Source organism: Budorcas taxicolor, chromosome 18, assembly GCF_023091745.1.
Source record: "Budorcas taxicolor isolate Tak-1 chromosome 18, Takin1.1, whole genome shotgun sequence".
NCBI classification, from domain to species: domain Eukaryota; kingdom Metazoa; phylum Chordata; class Mammalia; order Artiodactyla; family Bovidae; genus Budorcas; species Budorcas taxicolor.
The window spans coordinates 50,517,074-50,538,149 of NC_068927.1; the positions used below are offsets into that span (position 1 = coordinate 50,517,074).

The 21,076-nt window shown below is 44.7% G+C and overlaps 1 protein-coding gene across 4 annotated transcripts in view; it reads left to right on the forward strand.

The window, feature by feature from the left end:
* Positions 1-5,416, forward strand: part of LOC128063644 (placental protein 13-like) — a 36,229-nt gene extending 30,813 nt beyond the window's left edge. For 3 of the 4 annotated variants that reach the window (XM_052656445.1, XM_052656448.1, XM_052656449.1), the window contains 3 exons: positions 3,974-4,053; positions 4,452-4,659; positions 5,212-5,416. In XM_052656445.1, the coding sequence (XP_052512405.1) occupies positions 3,974-4,053; positions 4,452-4,659; positions 5,212-5,325 (402 nt within the window). In that variant the 3' untranslated portion in view covers positions 5,326-5,416. Of the gene's footprint in view, positions 1-3,559; positions 3,601-3,973; positions 4,054-4,451; positions 4,660-5,211 lie in introns of those variants that run through there. The other variant, XM_052656446.1, reaches the window with a different exon arrangement.
* Positions 5,417-21,076: the final 15,660 nt, after the last annotated feature.

Consider the following 21,076-nt stretch of genomic DNA (forward strand, 5'->3'; position numbering starts at 1 on the left):
GCATTTATCTTATGAGTTAGTGTTTTTGTCTTCTTTGTGCACATACCCTAAAGGGGGATAGCTGGATCATATGTTAGTTCTGTCCTCAACTTGTTCCATAGAGGCTATACCCATTTACATTGCCAGCAAGAATGTGTGAGGGTTCCCTTTTCTATACATCCTTGCCAACACTTGTCATTTTTTACCTTTTTGTGAATAGCCATTCTGACAGGCATGAGTTGATATCTAATTGTGGTTCTGATTTGCATTTCCCTAATAATTTGTGGTGTTAACAATCTTTTCATGTGCCCATTGGCCATCTGGATGTCTTCTTCCAGATAATGAGAAACTGTCTCTTTGGCTTCTGTCTGCTTTCTAACCAGGTGGTTTGTTTTCTTGTTGTTGACTTGTATGAGTTCTTTATATACTTTGGATATTAGCCTTTATCAGATGTATCATGTGCAGATATCCTCCCCTGTTTGGTAGGTTATTTTTTCATGTCCTTGATGGTATTGTTTACCATGAAGGAGATGTTTAGTTTATGTTTATTTTTGCTTTTGTTTGCCTCCGATCAGGCGACATAGCTAGAAAGATACGCTAAGACTGATGTCAGTGAGCATGCTGCCTGTGTTTTCTCCTTGGAGTCTTCTGGTTTCAGGTCTTAGATTCAAGCTTTTCATCAATTTGGAGTTGATTTTTGTATATGATGTGAGAGAATAGTTTCTTTTTTTTATGCCCGACTTTCATAGCAGTTATTGAAGAGACTGTCCTTTCTCTATGGTGTGTTCTATGTTCCTTTGTCATAAATCAATTATCCATTTATGTGTGGATTTTTTCTGGGCTCTCAATTCTGTTCCATTGGTGATATGTCACTCTTTTTTTTTTGTCCAGTTCTGTGCAGTTCCAAATTGGGAAAGGTGTATGTCAAGGCTGCATGTTGTCATCCTGCTTATCTAACTTATATGCAGAGTACATCATGACCTCTTTACTGAACTCCACAGTTCTACCAACTCCTCTCCCACAAACCTCACCCAAGTCCCGTTCACTGCTCTCCAGGATTACTTAATGGCCTTGAGAATGGTCTTATTTTGTCCAGGTCCACGTACAGTCTATTTTCCACCCAGCAGCAGAGGAGAGCCTTTTAAAACACAAATGAGAACAGATCCCTCCTCTGCCTCAGGCTCCCACATTTCTTACAGCAGGACTCCTGCGATAGCCTGTGATCTGCTTTTCCATCTCCTGAGTTCAACCCTCCTTCTGTCTCTTGACTCTAGTCACACAGTCACCCTTTCGTTCCTCGAAACTTCACATTGCCCTTTCACATTGTGGTCTGCATGCTGATCTCTCTAACTAGAAGTTCTGCCCCAGAATACACATGGCTCTTCTCCTGACCTGTAAGCCTTTGCTCAGTTCTCATCTCCTCAACAAGGGCCACCTTAACTAGCCTATTTGAGATTAAGCCCTTTGTGGACTGCTGTGTTCTATTACCCACATCTTTTTGAAGACAGTTCTTCCCTTCTAACACATTATATATTTTACTTGTGTATTATAATTTGAAAGGTACTGCATATATTTTCCAGCTGGAGTATAAGCTCCATAGAGCAAGATTTTTATCTGTTTTTTTCCACTTATGCAGATAGTTCAAAGCCTGCTGCTGATTCATCACTCAATAAGCAATTGTCAAATGAATAGATAGATGGTTGGATCCCTTTGACTGCTTTACTAACAACCCTCTGATTTGGGATTATGGTCATCAGATATTCTATGTGTAAGAAGACTGGGTGTAGCAGAGGTTACACTTTTAATAAGGCCTCACAGTAGCAGAGCTTAGACTCTCATCCGGGTGGTGTGTCTCTCCAAGTCTAGGGCGCATAGGGAAACTGCCAGCAAAGATTCTGGAACAGGTTCGACGTCAAAGAAATAGTTGCATACGGCATGAAGAAGGGTAGCCAGGGAGCTCTCTGTTACAGCTGTATCATTGTCGTTTATCAGTAGACACAAGGAATTGCACTTAGATTAAGCATATCAGCGTCTCTAGTACGTGAACCATGAACTTGCAGATGTTCAAGATGGTTTTAGAAAAGGCAGTAGAACCAGAGATCAAATTGCTAACATCCACTGGATCATGGAAAAAAGAGAGTTCCAGAAAAACATCTATTCTGCTTTATCGACTATGCCAAAGCCTTTGACTGTGTGGATCACAAGAAACTGTGGAAAATTCTGAAAGAGATGGGAATACCAGACCACCTGACCTGCCTCCTGAGAAACCTGTATGCAGGTCAGGAAGCAACAGTTAGAACTGGACATGGAACAACAGACTGGTTCCAAATAGGAAAGGGAGTATGTCAAGGCTGTATATTGTCACCCTGCTTATTTACCTTCTATGCAGAGTATATCATGAGAAACATTGGGCTGGAAGAAGCACAGGCGGGAAGCAAGATTGCCAGGAGAAGCAGCAATAACCTCAGATATGCAGATGACACCACCCTTATGGCAGAAAGTGAAGAGGAGCTAAAAAGCCTCTTGATGAAAGTGAAAGAGGAGAGTGAAAAAGTTGGCTTAAAGCTCAACATTCAGAAAACAAAGATCATGGCATCTGGTCCCATCACTTCATGGGAAATAGATGGGGGGGCAGAGGAAACAGTGTCAGACTGTATTTTTGGGGGGCTCCAAAATCACTGCGGATGGTGACTGCAGCCATGAAATTAAAAGATGCTTTACTCCTTGGAAGGAAAGTTATGAGTAACCTAGATAGCATATAAAAAAGCAGAGACATTACTTTGCCAACAAAGGTCCGTCTAGTCAAGGCTATGGTTTTTCCAGTGGTCACGTATGGATGTGAGAGTTGGACTATAAAAAAAGCTGAGCACTAAAGAATTGATGCTTTTGAACTGTGGTGTTGGAGAGGACTCTTGAGAGTCACTTGGACTGCATGGAAATCCAACCAGTCCATTCTAAAGGAGATCAATCCTTGGTGTTCATTGGAAGGACTGATGCTAAAGCTGAAACTCTAATACTTTGGCCACCTCATGTGAAGAGGTGACTTATTAGAAGAGGCCCTGATGCTGGGAGGGATTGGGGGCAGGAGGAGAAGGGGACGACAGAGGATGAGATGGCTGGATGGCATCACCGACTCGATGGACATGAGTTTGAGTGAACTCCTGGAGTTGGTGAGGGACAGGGAGGCCTGGAGTGCTGCGATTCATGGATTCCCAAAGAGTCGGACACAACTGAGTGACTGAACTGAACTGAACTGAGTACAGTTTGAACCCACTTCTTGGGTCCTTGGAGAGACACACCACCTGGATGAGAGACTAAGCTCTGCCACTGTTAAGCCTTCTTCAAAGTGTAACCTCTGCTAGACCCAGTCTTCTTACACATAGAATATCTGATGACCATAATCCCAAAATAGAGGGTTGTTAGTAAAGCAATCAAAGGTGGACTGAACACACTTTTGATGTCATGAATTTCAGAAGAATAGAGGGCAGGGCTCTGTAGCCTGAGTGAAAGGGTCAGGAGTGACTCAGCTCCTAACTGCATTTATAGGGCGCCTTCTCTAGACAGACAGACACACAGTTTCAACAGGGAAGAAAGGCCCAGCTGGAGACGATGGACTCCTTGGTATGAAGGATGGGAGGAAGGAATCTGATTACCTCTGCTGCTGGTGCCAGGTCACCTTGACACAAATCATTGGGTGAATGCTGGTAGAGAATGGGAAAGAGTGCGTGTGTGTGAGTGGGAATCACTGGATTGGCATTATTGTATGTCCTTTTGCACATTGTTTCTCTGGGTTTGGAAGTGTTTGTATATAACATATGTATCTGTGCCTCTGAGTGCATGTCTGGACTCGGATTAATGTCTCCTTGTTGGAGGTATACTAATGTGTCTTAGCTGCGGGAGGAGATCACGTTTTGTGTCCTGATTCTGCTTGGGCAACGATGTGGGGGAGAGGACAGTGGCTCTTCATTCACTGACGCATCCGTCTCTTCCATAGCCGAACCCCTACCAGCAGTCTGTTTCCCTGACTGTGTGTTACATGGTGAAGATCAAGGCAAACCTTCTGTCTCCTTTTGGGTGAGTAGAGGCCAGTTTATGTCTGATGGAGGGTGAAGCACAAGGGGAGAGTGTTAGCATGTCTTGGGGACACTCACTGGAAAGAGCTTGATCTTCTTGAATCATCGGAATAAGCTGAGGTGTCTCATGCCAAAGTGTGAGATTACACTCCAGGCAGGATTTCCTTCCTCTGTGTGTCTGTGTGTATGTGTGTGTGTGTTGCGGGGGAAATGGGGGGAGGCAGGGGAGGAAAAGAGAGAGAGATAGCAAAGTGTGAAAGGTATAAATATTTTGAGAAAGAGGGCAAGGCGAAGGGGAAGGAAGGAGGTGGGGAGAGAGAAAAAAGGTCTGTGGTTGTTCCTGAGGAAGTTGTCTGCAGTAAATGCCTGCCTGCAGGAGCTATCCTCTTGTCTTTGCAGGAAGAACCCAGAGCTTCAGGTGGATTTCGGCACGGGTACTGGGCAAGGCGGCGACATTCCATTCCGTTTCTGGTACTGCGATGGCATCGTGGTGATGAACACTTTAAAGGACGGGAGTTGGGGGAAGGAACAGAAACTGCATACTGACGCTTTCGTGCCAGGCCAGCCATTTGAGCTGCGGTTCTTGGTGCTGGAGAATGAATACCAGGTGTGTGAGCCCTCCAGGTGTGGGGTGCTGTGGCTGTGTCGGGCCTGCTGTGGAGAAACACGCGGAGAGTCCAACTCTGCTGTGATCACAACAGACCAGTTTTGTTTTGTTTTGTACTTTTAACACATGCGCTTTTTAAAATGGAAGTGTCATTGATTTCCCTTACTGTGTGCGTCTCAGGTGCACAGCAGAGTGACTGAGCACCTTGTCCCCGTATAGCATAGGCCTCTATACTCAGGATCTTGTGTGCTGTACAATTAGAGATTCTGCGGTGAACTCCACACAGCTCTTCCTGTATCAGACAGTCAGCAGTGTGGAGGGAGACGTGCAGGCCCCCTGCCCTCAGGGTAAAGCAGGGGTGGCAGCTCTGGGTGCAAGGAAGTGGACATGGAGGATGATTCCTACAGCAGTGTCTTGGCAGGATGTCCAGGAGGAGAATTTCTGCTTTGCTTTTACAGAGTAAAGAAAGTTTACAGAAGGCAATGGAAATAGGAAAGGGAAAGGGGAGGCCTAATTGTTCTGAGCTCACAAGAAATATATCTCCTTCCTTAGGTGTTTGTGAATAGCAAGCCCATCTGCCAGTTTGCCCACCGCCTGCCCCTACAGTCTGTGAAAATGCTGGATGTGAGGGGAGATATCGTGCTGACTTCAGTGGATACGTTATAAGGGGCAGAAGATCTTCCAGGGAAGATATCCATCCCGTTACACTCTACTATAATATGCAGGATCATGGCCACTCCCAGAAGATGCCAGGATGTCCCCCTGCCCTCACACTTACGCCAGTGATAATAAAAGATTCCTGATACTAACTAGGACTTGGCTCTTGCTTGTAGGGAAGACATCAAGGGCAGATTTGGCACAAAGAGAAAGTCATCCCAGGTGTGGAATGGGGAGTGTGGTTTGGGAAGGGCCCAGTTGGCCAAAATGTCAAGGGCTCTCCCTGAAGCAGAGACAGAGTGAGTATCTCAGGATGTTGTGAAGAAGGTGGTCAGGTTTGGGGTTGTTTAAGGAAGGGATACGACTTCATATGTGAGCCTCTTTTGACTTGTTTTTTCATTCCTCAAATATTTATTGGTCCCTGTATTTGTGAGGGTTCTCCTGAGAGACTGGTGTGTGTGTGTGTGTGTGTGTGTGTGTGTGTGTGTGTGTGTGTGTACACATGTACACACAGAGGAATTTGGTTATGGAGACTGACGAGTCCCAAGATCTTCAATGATGTAGTTCTAGTCTGAGTCTGGAAGCCCGACACCCAGGGAGAGCCAGTGTTTCAGTTCCATTCTGAAGGCAGGAAGAATCCTCCCTTCTCTGGGCCGGTGAGCTTTTTGTGCTGTTTAGGTCTTGAGATGATGGGATAGCCCATCCACACAAGGAAGGACAGTCTGCTTTACTCAGTCTGTGGATTTAGATGTGAATCTCATCCCAGGAACACTGTCACAGACACACTGAAAATCACGTATAACCCAACACCTGACCACACAATAGCCCAGTCAAGATGACACAGAAGATTAACCATTACAGCTCCTTTCTGTAACTTACCTTTATACGTGCCAGACAGTCCGTGTGAAGCCCACGTCATGCTGAGAGGGCTAGAGAATGGTGTTGTTGGCAAAAGGAACTTGATACTGAAAAGTCAAGGATAAAGTCAGCCTGGTGGGGTGTCTGGAACTCAGGAGCTGAATGTCAGGTGTTCGGGCAGATACAACATAAACCACGGTGCGTGGCTTTCCTGGTTTCTGTCCCCCCTCGCTTAGGAACATCTGGCAGCTTTCAGGGGTTATGAAGTGTGATGTAGGAGGCTGCACCCAGATCCTTCCGGACCCCTCCAGCCTGGAGGTCTGCTAGAGACATAGGACCTAATGAATCCCTGAGTCTCTGAGTGCCTACCGTTTCCTAGACACTCCATATATAAAAGGAGGCTGCTTGCTTTTGTCCTCTTCAGGCCCTCTGAGCCTTCTTCCCTATTTCTATACCTTGACAATGAACAGCCTGTAGAGGAAAGGAAGAAACCAATTCTTTTAGAGTAGCGTAAAAAAAGAATACACTGCTTAAGACAAAATCTAACCAAGGAGGTGCCAGACTTCTACACTGAAAATGAGAAAACACCATTGATAGAGATTACAGACGAGCAACCTCAATAAATGAGACATTCCATGTTTATGGATGAAAGACAATGTTGTTAATACCGTTAATTCTAAATATGTTATCCAGTGTGGTTTGAGAGATTCAGTGCATCCTCTGTGAGAATGCCAGTGGCTTCTGTGTACAGAATGGAAAACAGATCCTAAAATTCACATGGAACAGAAAGGGACACCAAACAGCCAAGAGAGTCTGGACAAAGAATAGGTTTGGAGGATTCCCACATCTCGGTTTCAAAACTTAATACAAAGCTTTGCTACGAGCTCTAAGGAAGAAAGTACAGCCTACAGGAGCAGATGGATAATAGAAGCAGAGTGATGGAAATTCTAAGAGAGTCAGAAAGAACCCCTACAGAGTAAAAACTTTACATAAGTGAAGAATGCATTTGATAAGCCCATTATCTAGATTAGCTATAGCTGGGAAAGAATCTCGGAGGTTGAGGATATGTCAATAGAAACTTCCAAAACTGAAAAAAAGAAAAAAGACTGGAAAGATATTGAATATCAAACAACTCTGGGACAGGTACAGAAAGCGTAGCATGTGCTTAATGGGAGAAGTAGATGCAGAAAAGAGATAGGAACAGGAGAGATATTTGAAGTAATAATATCTGAGAATTTCCCACATTTATGCCAAACACCAGAACCATAGACAAAAAGAAGCCAGAGGGAAAAAGCAGCTGCCCACATAGGAGCAAAAATAAGAATTATATCAAACATCTCCTTAGAAACCATGCAAACACGTGGAGAGTGGAGTGAAAGTTGAGAAATTTGGTGCAACCATCGTGGGGACCAGTATGGCGATGTCTCTAAAAATTGAGAATGTGATTGTCATATGATCCAGCAGTTTTACTTCTGGATACTCCTCAAAGGAAATGAAGACCCCACCCCAACTCAAAAAAATATACTGTGGTGGCCCCTTGGAAACAGGGGTTATGTTCCAAGACCCACAGGGGATGCCTGAAACCCTGGATAGAACCAAATCCTACATATGTGCACATAGTTAACCCTTGAGTAAGGGAAAGTCGCTGGGGGACTTGGTTGCAGAGAATCAAGTCACCGGAAGCTGGAAGGAATAAATTCCCCCTCAGTCCAGAGTTTACATAGATATCAGTCAGTAACTTTATAGATTCTCCCAATTACTTTCTTGTCGCTCACCCTTTGGACAAGCACTGATTGGATTCTCAACAGTGCTGTCCACCTTCTTGAAATGACATGCATTCCCCTGGATAATTTCGATGCATATGCATCCCACACATAGGGCTTCCTTTCCCTTTATTTCCTTCTCTGTTTAAATACATGTTTTTCACTGGAGTAAATTTTTTTTAATCAATGACTTTTTTTTCAAGATTGATTGATTTATTTGTGAGCGTTTTAGACTGAGGAAGACAGAATTTATTGTTAGAACAAGCACTATTATACACATGGATGCAGTGACCAGACTCTGGTTTTGATGCTCCAGTTACTCATTGCAGAATAAGAAATCTCCTGAAAATACATTGGTTTAAAGCAATGATTTATTATCTCTCCCAGTTTTGCAGGTTTATTGTACTCATATGGGTATCATATGGCTTTAGTCAGATTATGGTGGAAATCCAGTTTAATTTAAATCTGCTTTTAATTGGGTTATTGATATGGTTAAATATTGAGTCTAACATATTGCTACTTGTTTTCTATTTGTCTCAGCTATTGTTCCCAATTTCCCTTTTTCTCTGCAATCTTTTATTGTTTCTTTTTGGTATAAAGATTATTTTATTATTTTATTTTTTAATATAAATTTATTTTTTTTAATTGGAGGTTAATCACTTTACAATATTGTATTGGTTTTGCCATACACCAACATGCCATCTTTTATATTATCAAGTCTGATTATCATTTTATCTTCTTGGTTGGCTGTTTTGCTAAAAATCTTTATTTTGCCATTTTAGTGGTTCTCCAGGATTTTTAGTGTACATGTTTAATGCACACAATCTACCTCAAATGATATACCACCTTATAAGCAGTATAATAGCATATTGTCATTTCTCTCCTCTAACATATGCTATGATTCTCATGTGTTTTATTTTTGTTTTTTCTTTTTAATTGGAGGATAATTGCTTCGCAGTGTTGTGTTGGTTTCTGCTGTGCAACAACGTGAATCAGTCCCAAGTATACACAGAAGCCCCTCCCTCCCTCCTGAGCCTCTCCCCCTGCGCACCCCGCGCCTCTAGGTCATCACAGAGCTCCGAGCTGAGTTCCCTGGGTTATACAGCAACTTCCCAGTGCTATCTCAGCCTGTCACTTTGTTTTTATATGTTATAAGCTCTGTAATGCATTGTTATAATTTCTCTTTAACAATTATGTTTTCCGATGTAACACCCATTTCCATTGTTCTTCATTCTTTTGTGTAACTCCAGATTTCCAACTGGTATCCTTTTCCTTCTGCCTGAAGGATGTACTGTAACATTTCTCTAGAAGGGGTTTGTTACTGATGACCTTTTCTGAAAAAGTCAAGGTTTCCCCATTGCCTTTGAAAGATATCTTCCCTAGATTGAAAAAGTACACTTCAGATTCTGTTGGAAAATTCAAAGGTAATCAGTGCATCAGATGATATCCAGGGAGTTTTCTGGAACATTGTAGTGATAGCTGTGATTATGTTTTCAAAGTCTTTATCAGTTAGAGATAAATTCTGGAGTATTTATATGAAAAATTTAGTATGACTGAGATTTATTTTAAAATCCCCCCCCAATGAGTGGGAGGAATAATGAAACAAGAATATTCATAGTTAAAGTGGGAGAGTAGGTACAAAGGCATTATTTCTATTATTTTTTCTTGTGAGAATTAATCAAAGAAAAACCTCACTAAAATGAAGTTGGGCAGCCAGAAGAGGGAGCGCTTACGCACGTGCCACTGGCTGTGGTCACAGATCCCAGCAGGAAGAGATGTACCTCAGCTCTCTGGCAAAAGTGACCTTACTTTACGACCCCCAGCAGGAAGAAGAAAGATTTTCTCTCTGCCTAGAAACAGCTCAGCCAATGAAAATACACTGTACTTTAAACTCTCAGTTTCCTCCAATGGACTTCTTGTTTATACCAGCTCCTCGAAACTTTCCCTTTTCCTCAGGAAGAGTTTCCTTTCCTTTTTCTTTAAAAAAAAAAAAAATATATATATATATATATATACACACACACACACACACACACACACATATATATATATATATATATATATTTATATTTTGTCATGCCATATGGCATGTGGAACCTTAGTTTCCTGATCAAGGATCGAACCCATTCCCCCTGCAATGGAAGCTCAGAGTGTTAACCACTGGATCTCTAGGGAAGTATCTCTTTCTTTGTTTTTTTTTTTTGTTTTTTTTTTTTTAAATTACTTACTTGGTCGTGCCAGGTCAGTTAGCACAGCATTGCGGTCCAAGGGGACAAGAAGTTTTGAATAGCGAGATTAATCAGAAACTTGGTAAGGAGACTTGGTTTTAGAGGAATTTGGTTTCAATCCCCGCTCCTGTTCTAACTTCCCCTGAATCTTTGAGGAAACAAGACAACACATGCTTTAGCTAATTCTTGCTGACACAGATCATCATCCTGCCTCAATCCGAGGAATTGACCCTGCTTTGGGATCTTCTGTGTTCCAAGTACTGGATCGCAGTCTTTCATGGTTTAAGGTTTTTAGTCCCTTGGTCCACAGACCCAATTATGAGTAAATGGAAGAGGGATGACTGGAAATTTAATAAGTTTCGGGAAGCAGGTCTCATTCCCTGAGGAAAGAAGGAGAAGAATCCTGAAGAACAGGCTGGCCTGGGCACTTCTGGGGAGACTTGTTTTAAGCCTGATAGGCAGCTGTCTAATTTTATCTAAGTAGGTCTAACTTTGTAATCTGGCCATTAAGATATAAAACATGTACGACTACAGCACATACATGTCCTTTTTCTGCTAAAATCTAAAGCAATTATCTAGTACTATTCATGATACAAAATCTAGTGGTTTATTCTGAGAGGCTGTAGCTTAAGCTCTATCATTTGTTACTACTGTTTTTGTTTATTTTATGTATTTTTGGCTGTGCTGGGCCTTCACTGTGGCTCTTGGGCTTTCTCTAGTTGCAGTGAGCGAGGGCTGCTCTCTTGTTGCAGAGCTTGGCTGGACAGCGCAGGCTCAGTAGTGTGGCACCCGGGCTTTGTTGCCCCATGGCATGTGGAATTTTCCAGGACCAGGAATCGAACCCGAGTCCCTTACATTGGCAGGCGGATTCCCACTGAGCCACCAGGGAAGTCCTCCTGTTACTACTCTTCTTAAATAAGAGAAAGATTTTATTGTTACCTTGACACTCTAATGCTATAGTTGGGCAGCTGCTGGCAGATATTGTTTTGAGAATTGATGGCGGTATCCTTGATCCTGATACACTTCAGAAAAATTCAAGTTCACAGTAATAACAGGCATTTGTCTGAAACCATGTCCAGAAGGGCTATCCAGCTTTGTTTTGATTTCTAAATGTATTTTTTCCTTAATGGTTAAAGCAGATGTACAGTGTATAAGCCAGAATGACTTCCGCATACCTCAATATGTGAACATTTCTTCTGACATTTCCTGCTTTGATTACAGATCTTTTGCTATGTCCAAATATTTGCCCCTTGGTGCTAGGGTGGTTGGTCCATCATGTGCTGTGGTGCTAAGCCTCCTTTTTGTTTCTATATTTTTTTGCCTAGCTATCCACATTGGGAGGAAACTGATCAGACATAGTGAACAAACTCAGAGGCATTTAACGAGAGAGAAAGAGTTGTATTGGATGGATTATAATTACCCATATGCATATTTTAACTACTGAGTGACCCAAAAATTCAAATAATAACGGCATGGGTAGAAATGATACCTGTGGGTGAAGTCAGAGCCAATTCTGCATCTGGAGCAAAAGGGCATGTAAACTGATCTTAGCCCGGTTAGATCTGGGAGAATACCTGAGGATGGCGGTAGCAGCAGAGGGTGCTCTGTGATGAAAGGGGCAGGGGCGATGACGGTAGGTGGGTGCCGGACACCTCGGGCGGGGCCGGGGGACAGCAGTGTTCCTCTAGGAGAGCCTGTGGAGGCCATGGAAGGGGTGGTCCCGGGCACACTTACCTATCCTCATTCGACAGCACAGGCCGTGCAGGACAAATGGTTGGCCATCCTCACAGGGCATTTTGGAGGATTCCACCTCACAGTTTGAGCTCCCATCTTGATGGCTGTTTATCTTCACAGCTTGGCCACAGGACACTCCAAAATGAAAGGGGGTGTCTGAGTTCTCATCAGGCCCAGTGTGGGAATCCACCTGCACTTGTGGATTCCTGCTGATGGGCAAAGCACACAGCATGTTGAACAGGTCTCTTCCTTGTGAGGGAACCCATGCTGGACACACACACACACCTCCTCTCCCAGCTCCTCCCTCGTGGAAGGCGGGCCTTCCTGGGGGTGCTGTCACCCTTCTTCCCAGGGACCTGCTTCCTCAGCTCACCCCACCCAGGGAAGCGTGATGCCCTGGTCCTTAGCCCAAGGTTCAAGCTGAGCAGCAGTCAGTGGCCTGGGCCTGCATCTGCTGGACATCCGACGTCCCTTGGTAAAGAGCCAAAGCCCTGAGCCCTCTCCCGGCCCCCGAGACCTGCCAGCAGTCCTGCGCCTGCACTGTGTGCCCCTGACACTGGTTACATGCTTGAACGTCACTCACGTGTGAAGTGGGCGTCCCCACACACACTCGAGTATTCTCACTCCTCCACCTCCACCCCCATGGGCTATATATAATGTACCCACCTGAAAGAGACAGCAGGTTTCCCTTTGATTGTCAATGGAGATCTGAGAGTCAAGGACACATCCCGTGTGTACGGGACCTGCCAGGGGAGACGAGAGTGGATGAGGAGCAAGGCCAGGTGTGGGCTCCCGCCCTACAGTGGTTCCCAGGGCTGCAGCGGGTTAAACATCAAAGGGCAGACTCTCATCCCCCATCTCCCTACTTCACCAGAGTTAGGTCCCTGTTCCTTTGAAGAGTTGTGAGGGTCATAGTTAAGAGCCAAGGGTTCAAGGACTTGAACTTCAGTCTCTTCCCTCCCCATGCAGAGGGCACAGGTTTGATCCCTGGTCAGGGAACTAAGATCCTGCGTGCCATGTGGTGTGGCTGAACGAGAGACGGGGAGAAAGAGAGACGGACAGGAGCATGGATTCAAGAGCCAGCTTCTTGGACTGAAATCCTAATTCTGTCCCTGACTAGCAGTGAGATCTTAGATCCATTACTTGAATTCTCCCTGCCTCAGTTTCCTCAGTACAAGGAGGATTATCAGGAATTCCTACTTCTAGGGTGTTCCAGGAATAGATGAGCTAGTATACGTAAAGTCTTTAGGCTAATCCCTGGCACGTGCAGGGGTGACCTGTCAGAAGAGGGAAGACCCTTTCTGGAACAGCACCCTTTGATTACCATCTGATATCTGAAACTCTGAAGACAAGACTTGAGGATATAAAAATAGAAGAAAATTCACTCCAGTGAAGAGCGTTGTTTAAAATGAAAGGGAAATAATGGAAGGGGAGGCCCCATGTGTGGGATGCGTGTGCATCAGAATCATCAAGGGGAACACATGTCCTTGCAAGAACTTGTACAGCGTTGTTGAGAACCCAGTTAGTCGGTGCTTGTCCACAGGATGTGTGGCAGGAGAGTAACTGGGAGAATCTACAAGTTACTGACTGATTTCTACTTTAAACCCTGAACTGGGGCTGAGTTATTTCCTTCCAGCTTCAGGTGGTTCGATTCTCTGAGACCACATCCCCCCACAGCCCTCCGCCAGGGCCCAGGGTCTGCTCATCTCCTCCTGTGAGGCAGAGGAAAGTGCTGGCTTGGGGAGGAGACCCGAGGCGGAGTGAGCGGCCCTGCGTGTGGACCCAGACTGGAGACGCGGCGCCCTCCAGCCTGGCCTGAGGCCACATTCTCTCACTCTTCTTAAGAAGAGGTATCTAAGGAGCCCCTCGCTCTGCTCTCGTTAATGCTCAGAGATGAGTTCCGGGTAACTCACAGTCGGCAGGGCCACCAGTTCAGGATCCCCTCTGACACACATGGAAAGACCCACGGGCACTTAAACAGTCACTGCTGTGTCGGGACGAACCCACACGTGTGCACAAAGCCACACACATACTCAGAGATCGACACCCAGTCACAGATTTCTTACACACACATGCACACACATAGTCACACAGACATGCAGCTCCCCGTGCCACACATACCTCCCCACATTCTCTCTCACTGTACATGCACAACTGTGCTCCCCTCTTACACACAGACTGATGAAGACAGATCTATAATCTCAGCCCCTTGCACTCATGCACACACTCCCTCATCCCAGTCAGTGCTCCACCACCCCCTCCCCCACTCCCGCAAAGTGACAGTGTCTCGGTAGAGTTCACTCTCAGTCAGATACCATCAAACGCTATTGCACTGGTCCCAGCTCCACACGAGTCCCACAAGGATTCCACATAATAGATCCTCAGGGAATCTCTCTTCCGCACACTCACAACTCTCAGTACAACATTCCAGTAGAAATGTACATTTTCATCTGACACAATTTCCTACCCCTTCCTCCTCCCTTTATCTGACCCGGGATCACTGAAGGCTGTGTCTTTTCAGCTCACCCGTTGCTCTGACATTGTTATGTCTTCCTGAGGGCAGCTCTTCCAAACTGTGTCTAGTTTTGTGTGTGAATGTCTTGGAGTTGCAGAATACAGGTGAATCCTGGCAGCCCTGCCCTCTGGCTTTGTTCCTGTTTGTAAGCCTCAGAGTTACCCAGCAGGGTGAAGGGGGATGTCAGAAGCAGATGCAGTCACAAGGATGTCCTTGAGCAGGGCATGTCTGTGGCACGGCAGGGATTGCGGTGAGGATAATGCCAGGGAGGAGGGAGTAGCCGGGGAAACATAGGAATAAAGGTGATGGAGTGAGGGGGTGGCTGGGTCTAAAGTCCAGCCTTCGTGCCGCTTACCAGGTCTTTACACCACAGACAGAATCTACTCAAAAGGTGCACATTGTCATAATTTTCACAATGGCAAAGAATGGATGATCCTGGCTCAAAAGACAGGAACTTCCCAAAGGCTTCCAAGCAAGATAGCATTTGGGGTGAGAGCTGTAGGATGCATGACTTCTTTCTGATTGGTTGGTGGTGAGGTAATGGTGGTGTTTCAGGAATCTTTTTTTTTTTTTTCAATGTAGTTTTGGCTGTGCTGGGTCTTCCTTGCTACTTGAGTTTTGCTCTATGTTTCGGAGAGCAGGGGCTACTTTCTAGTCTCAGCACACTGGCTTCTCATTGTGGTGGCTTCCCTCGTTGCAGAGCACATGCTCTAGGGTGCACGGGCCTCAGGAGTTGTGGCTCCAAGGCTCTAGAGCATGGGCTGAGTAGTTGTGGCACACCAGCTTAGTTGCTCCATGGCAGGTGGGATCTTCCTGGAGTAGGGATCAAGCCCACATCTCCTACATGGGCAGGTGGATTCTTTACTACTGAGCCACTGGGGAAGCCCTGTTTCAGAAATTTAATCATCAACCTTCTGGTTCCAACCACTTGCTTGTGGTCTGTGTGTAGTCATCATCCTTTACTTGAGTCAAGGTGTTTATTTCTATAGAACAACTCAGAGATACACGTCAGATTGTTTTATGTATCACGAGGAGGAACTAGGATTCTGTTTACTGCTGAACCATTGTTTAAGCCATCATTACTTTTCTTGCTCCTCCTATTTTTTCCTGCATTCCCTCACTTCCCGAATTAGTAACTGTTTGAGTCTGCTGCTTGGAACTCAGGGAAAGCCTAGGAAAGAAACTAAAGGCCTTTTCAACAAACAGGAAACAGGGGTTACAGAGGCTGTGTATGTATCTTGGAGGGGTCCGCAGTGGCCTGCTTGGTTTCAACACTGCCCCCTTTTCTTTGACACTCCTCAATCCTGAAGTGGGACAAGAGAAGGAATAAAGTTTTGAATAGAGAGGTCTGTTATGAACTTGGCAGGGAACTTGGTTTTAGGAGGGCTTGGTTTCCCTGAGAATAAGTCCTCATGTCTGCAGATTCTATGAAAGTCCTGGCTGATCCTCAGCTGACCCCAAATCCTTCCCAGGTGGTGCAGTGGTAAACAGACCACCTGCCAATGCAGGAGACCCAGGTTCGATCCCTGGGTTGGAAAGATCCCCTGGAGAAGGAAAAGGCAACCCATTCCAGTATACTTGCCTGGAGAACTCCACGGACAGAGGAGCCTGGGTTTGACATAAAATTGTAGGACTCTGGCTCAGAAAAGTTGAAGTAGTTATCCTTGTTCCTACCACATCCACTAAGCAAGTTTGACTCAGAATCCTAGAGATTATTTGTAAGACAAATAAAGAAGGCTCTGGAAGGTGGAGAGAAAAAGACGGTGCAGCTGGGGACCCTGAGCCCCCAAAGCCTCATGATGTTCCCCGATGACTCCTCAGTTTTCTGCTTGTCTCTTCTGTCCCAGACTGGATACTACAGTAGCTGGAAGTCTGTAAACTAAACCATTAACCATTAAATGCCCAAGTGGATGAAGAGAGAGGATTATACTCCTGAAATCATGCTTTCTGTTTATTTTGGGGGCCTAGTGTCCCCTGCTGGATGCTGATCACCCCTCCAGGTCACCTCCCAGTACACACACAGGCACACGCACAGGAATCTGCATGGATGTCAGGATGATTCATGTACACGCAACAGTTTGTTGTTCAGTTGCTCAGTCGTGTCCGACTCTTTGCGACCCCGTGGACCGCAACACTCCAGGCTTCCCTGTCCATACCACCTCCCAGAGCTTGCTCAAACTCACATCCATTGGGTTGGTGATGTCATCCAACCATCTCATGCTCTGTCATCCCCTTCTCCTCCTGCCTTCAGTCTTTCTCAGCATCAGGGTCTTTTCCAATGAGTCGGCTCTTTGCATTACATGACCAAAGTATTGGAGCTTCAGCATCAGGCCTTCCAATGAATATTCAGGATTGATTTCCTTTAGGAATTGACTGGTTTGATCTCCTTGCCATCCATGGGGCTGTCAAAAACCTTCTCCAGCACCACAGTTTGAATGCACCGATTCTGTGGTGCTAGGGTATGGTCCAGCTCTCACATCCATGCATGACTACATGCAACAGTAAATACAAGATAAAGTTTGTTATCCATACAGTAAATAGTAAAGGGATTCCCCAAGGAGACAGCTCAGTTGGTGGGGAGTGAAGTCAGAGCACAGTGGGGCAGGAGGCTTTGGCTTTATTGATGAGGACATAGGTCCAGGCTCTGCGTTTATGAAGGGCCAGAAGTGCCTCTATTTGAAATTCCCCTGGTGTGCACTTAGACTTTGTTAATATGGTCCCCAGAGGTAGTAGGGATTAAGCAGGAAAAGGACAGGGAAACTGCCCAGGACCCTACATTAGAGACGTTTGTAAATGTAGGGACTTCCCTGGTGGTCCAGTGGTCAAGACTGTGCTTCCACTGCAGGGGGCACAGGTTCGACCCCTGGTTGGGGAACCAAGATCTCACATACCTCTTGGTGCAGCAGCAAAAAAAAGATGTTTATAAATGTGGACAGTGTAAACATTATTGCACTTTGCCCGCATACCGGCACACTCAGGCCTTCCCACAGCTTAGAAGCACTCCACCGTCCATCTTTGTTGCTGTCAGAGCAGATCAGGCCAGACCTGAGTTATTTCTGCTCATCTTTCCATCACACCTGGTCCCACACCGTGTTGCGGTCCTTTAATGGACTGGAACCTGGTGGTCCGGAGTCGACGATAAGAAAGTGAAAGAGAAAGAGGTTAATATTCCCTGGTTTACCCAGAGAACCAAAACCCCTAGAACAGAGCTTGCACTGCTCACGAAGGCACAGGGCGCCCTCTCGAGGAGGTCTTGAAAGCCCGGGCAGGGAAGTGAGCTCGACGGGTTTACTAGAGGGAGTGAGAGAGAGCGAAAGAAAGAAAGACACGGGGACCCAAGCCTCTGGTGCAGAAAAGGGTGCTTTAATGATCTTTCTGTGAGTATATATAGGCTGTTGTACAAGGAATTTCTTTCTACAGTGATAAAGATGAGAAAACCAAATGTACAGCAAGTGTTACCAAGGGAACAAGGGATTAACAGTGGTCATAAGGTCAGAAAACAATCCATATCTCAAGAGTGTTCTGATTAAGCAGTTTTGTCATAAGGAGAATGTTTACTGAAGGAGATTCATGCATCTCTCATCCTATGACCTCAGGCCTGGGAGCGGCGTGCCGTTCCCTCCTTTCTGTTGCCAGACACTGATAAGGAACAGAGGATTTATGAGAAACAGTACTTAGGAATCCTCCTGTTCAACATTCCCTGTCTATGTGCTCTGTCCACAAGTCCTATTGGCTCTGCTTTAGAAGTCTTCAAGGATGGAGCACCGCTCATCACCCGACAGCTCAGTGAAGCCAGAGATTGTATCTGATACCTTACTGTTGCGTTCCCATGTCCCTGAAATTGCCTTGCTCCTGGTAGATGCTTCATAGTTATTTTATAATCCTTCGTTTAAATGAATGCCTTCTCTTCCCTCTGTAATCAAAGTGTAATAAAAACACTTCCCTCTAGTGTTCCTCAGAAATCCACAGTAATTTCTATTGGTTAATAAATCTCAGCTGTTTCTTCAGAATCTCTTTTTGATTAGATAACCTAAAGAGAAGTAAATAGAGCGGTATTTCATGTTTAAAATTTAGTCAGAATAAGGAAGATAAAATTCTGGTGAATGCATGCTGAGATATCTTATCTTAGGATTTAATACAAAAAGTATTTAGTAGCCGTGTCAACTTTGTTGTAATGCCAAGACAGTAGGAAATGTTAAACATTATAAGAAGTAATGTGTGTAATACACAGCGATGAGGAAATTGCAAATCGTATCAACACTGCTGTCAGTCGCTTCATTTTCTGGAAGAAGAGGTGACTGCTTTCCCATGTTTGTTGGGCATCTTCATGTAAGGTTGGCGGGAATGATATTTAAGACAGGCTTCCAGGGACTTCCCTGTGGTCCCCTGGTTAGGACTCTGCGCTTCCACTGCGGGGGGTACAGATTTGATTCCTTGTCAGGGAACTAAGATCCCACATATGACAGAGCAACTAAGCCAGTGGCCACAACTACCAGAGCTCCCCCAGCACAGGGAAAGTCTGTGCACTGCAACGAAAGATCCCGTGTGCCACAGTATCTCATTTTCTCACGTGTGTAGCCACCGAGTAACCACCACCACTGTTCCACGCACACAAACTCCCTTGTGCTACCCCTTTATAGTCAGGTTCTCAGCCTAATCCGAAGCCTTGATGAGCACTGAGCTCCATCACTAGAATTTTGTGCTGTCAAGAGTTGAGTCCTACAGGAAGTAACCTGTTGAGATCGACATCTTTCATTCCTCACAGTACCCTTGAGATTCATTCTGGTTTTTTTTTAAGTATCAAGTAATCAATACAAAGTCTCCTTAATTCTAGGCAAGGTCAGACTTTCTGTTCTATTTATTTTATTTACTTTTCTTGCCTTATTTTACTGATTAAAACCTCCAGTACTAGGTCAGGTAGTAGTGATGATAATGAGTCTTGGCTCAGTTTGGATCTTAGACTGAAAACATTCTTCATTATTGAGTGTGATTGATGTTGACTGTAGATTTATTATAGCCTTCTATCAGGTTGACAAATTTCCCTTCTATATCTAGTTTGCTAATGATATCTGGCAGAAAGCAACACAATTCTGGAAAGCAGTTACCCTTCAATTTAAGAATGAATAAATTTAAAATTAAAAAAAGAAAAGATTTTTTTAAAAGTAAACTTTTATTGGAAAGAATTATGAATTCTCGAGAATCTGCAAATGTTGTGTAGTGAGGTCCCATGTACCCACTGCCTGTGCTGTGCTAAGTCACTTCAGTCAAGCCTGACTCTTTGCAACACTCTTGACTGTGACCCCCAGGTTCCTGTGTCCATGGAATTTTCCAGGCAAGGATACTGGAGTGGATTGCCATGCCTGCCTCCAGGAGATCTTCCTGGCCCAGGGATCGAACCCACGACTTTTATGTCTTCTGCCTTGACAGGTGGGTTCTTTACTGCTGCTGCTGCTGCTGCTAAGTCGCTTCAGTCGTGTCCGACTCTGTGCGAATGAATCACACACGAATGACCCATGAATCGCAGCACGCCAGGCCTCCCTGTCCATCACGAACTCCCGGAGTTCACTCAGACTCGCGTCCATCGAGTCAGTGATGCCATCCAGCCATCTCATCCTTGGTCGTCACCTTCTTCTCCTGCCCCCAATCCCTCCCAGCATCAAAGTCTTTTCCAATGAGTCAACTCTCCTAGTTTTTCCCAATTGGACACATCTTACATAATTATAGTCCAGTGTCAAAACCAGGGATTATACATTGGTACAATGGATGCATATAGTTCTGTGTCATTTTATGAGAAATGTAGGTATGTGTAACCAGCCCCACAATCAAGATAAAAAATTACTCCAGCATCAAGATAGACCACATGTTATTCTTTTGTAGCAGCATCTGACACTTCTCTCTGACCGCCATCTGTAAGCCACGACCACCACCCATCTACTTTCTGTCTCTAACTTTAAAATTTTGAGGATGTTAAACAAATGCACTTACACATTATGTGACCTTTTCAGGTTGGTTTTTCCACTCAGGACAATGCTCATGGAATCTCTTGACTACTTCTTAACCTCACTGTCCTTCACTTCTGCTTCTTTTTCTTTTGGGTCCTTGATCTGAACAACTCAGTGCCGATTCATTCCTGTTGTTTTTTTTAAAGCTGCACTCACTCCCTTGGTGATCTCAGCGTTTCACAGTTTTAATTGCTATCTATATGTTAGAATTTCAAATTTTATATCTCCGACCAGGCCTCTCTTCCAAATTCATGCATTCACCCCTGTACAATAGGCATCTCAACCTCCAAGTGCCCCAAGCTGAATTCCTTATCTTTTTCCTCCCCAGTGGTTCCAGCCACAGTTTGCTGACCTCAGTGTGACTTCAGTAGTTCAGTAAATAAGACCAAAGTCCTACTAATCATTCTTGATTCTCATTTTTAATGTTTTATTGAAGTAACATTGGTTCATAACATCATAACAGTTTCATGTGTGCAGCATTATACTTTTGCATCTGTGTCCTCTGCACCGCCAAAAATTGTGTTTTTCTCTGTCATCATACAATTGATCTGCTCACACATTGTGCCTCCCTCCCCCATAACTACTATTCTGTTTCCTATGCATTTATTTTCATTAGGTTTGTTTATTTTGTTGATGGTGTTTGCTTTTTACATTCCACAT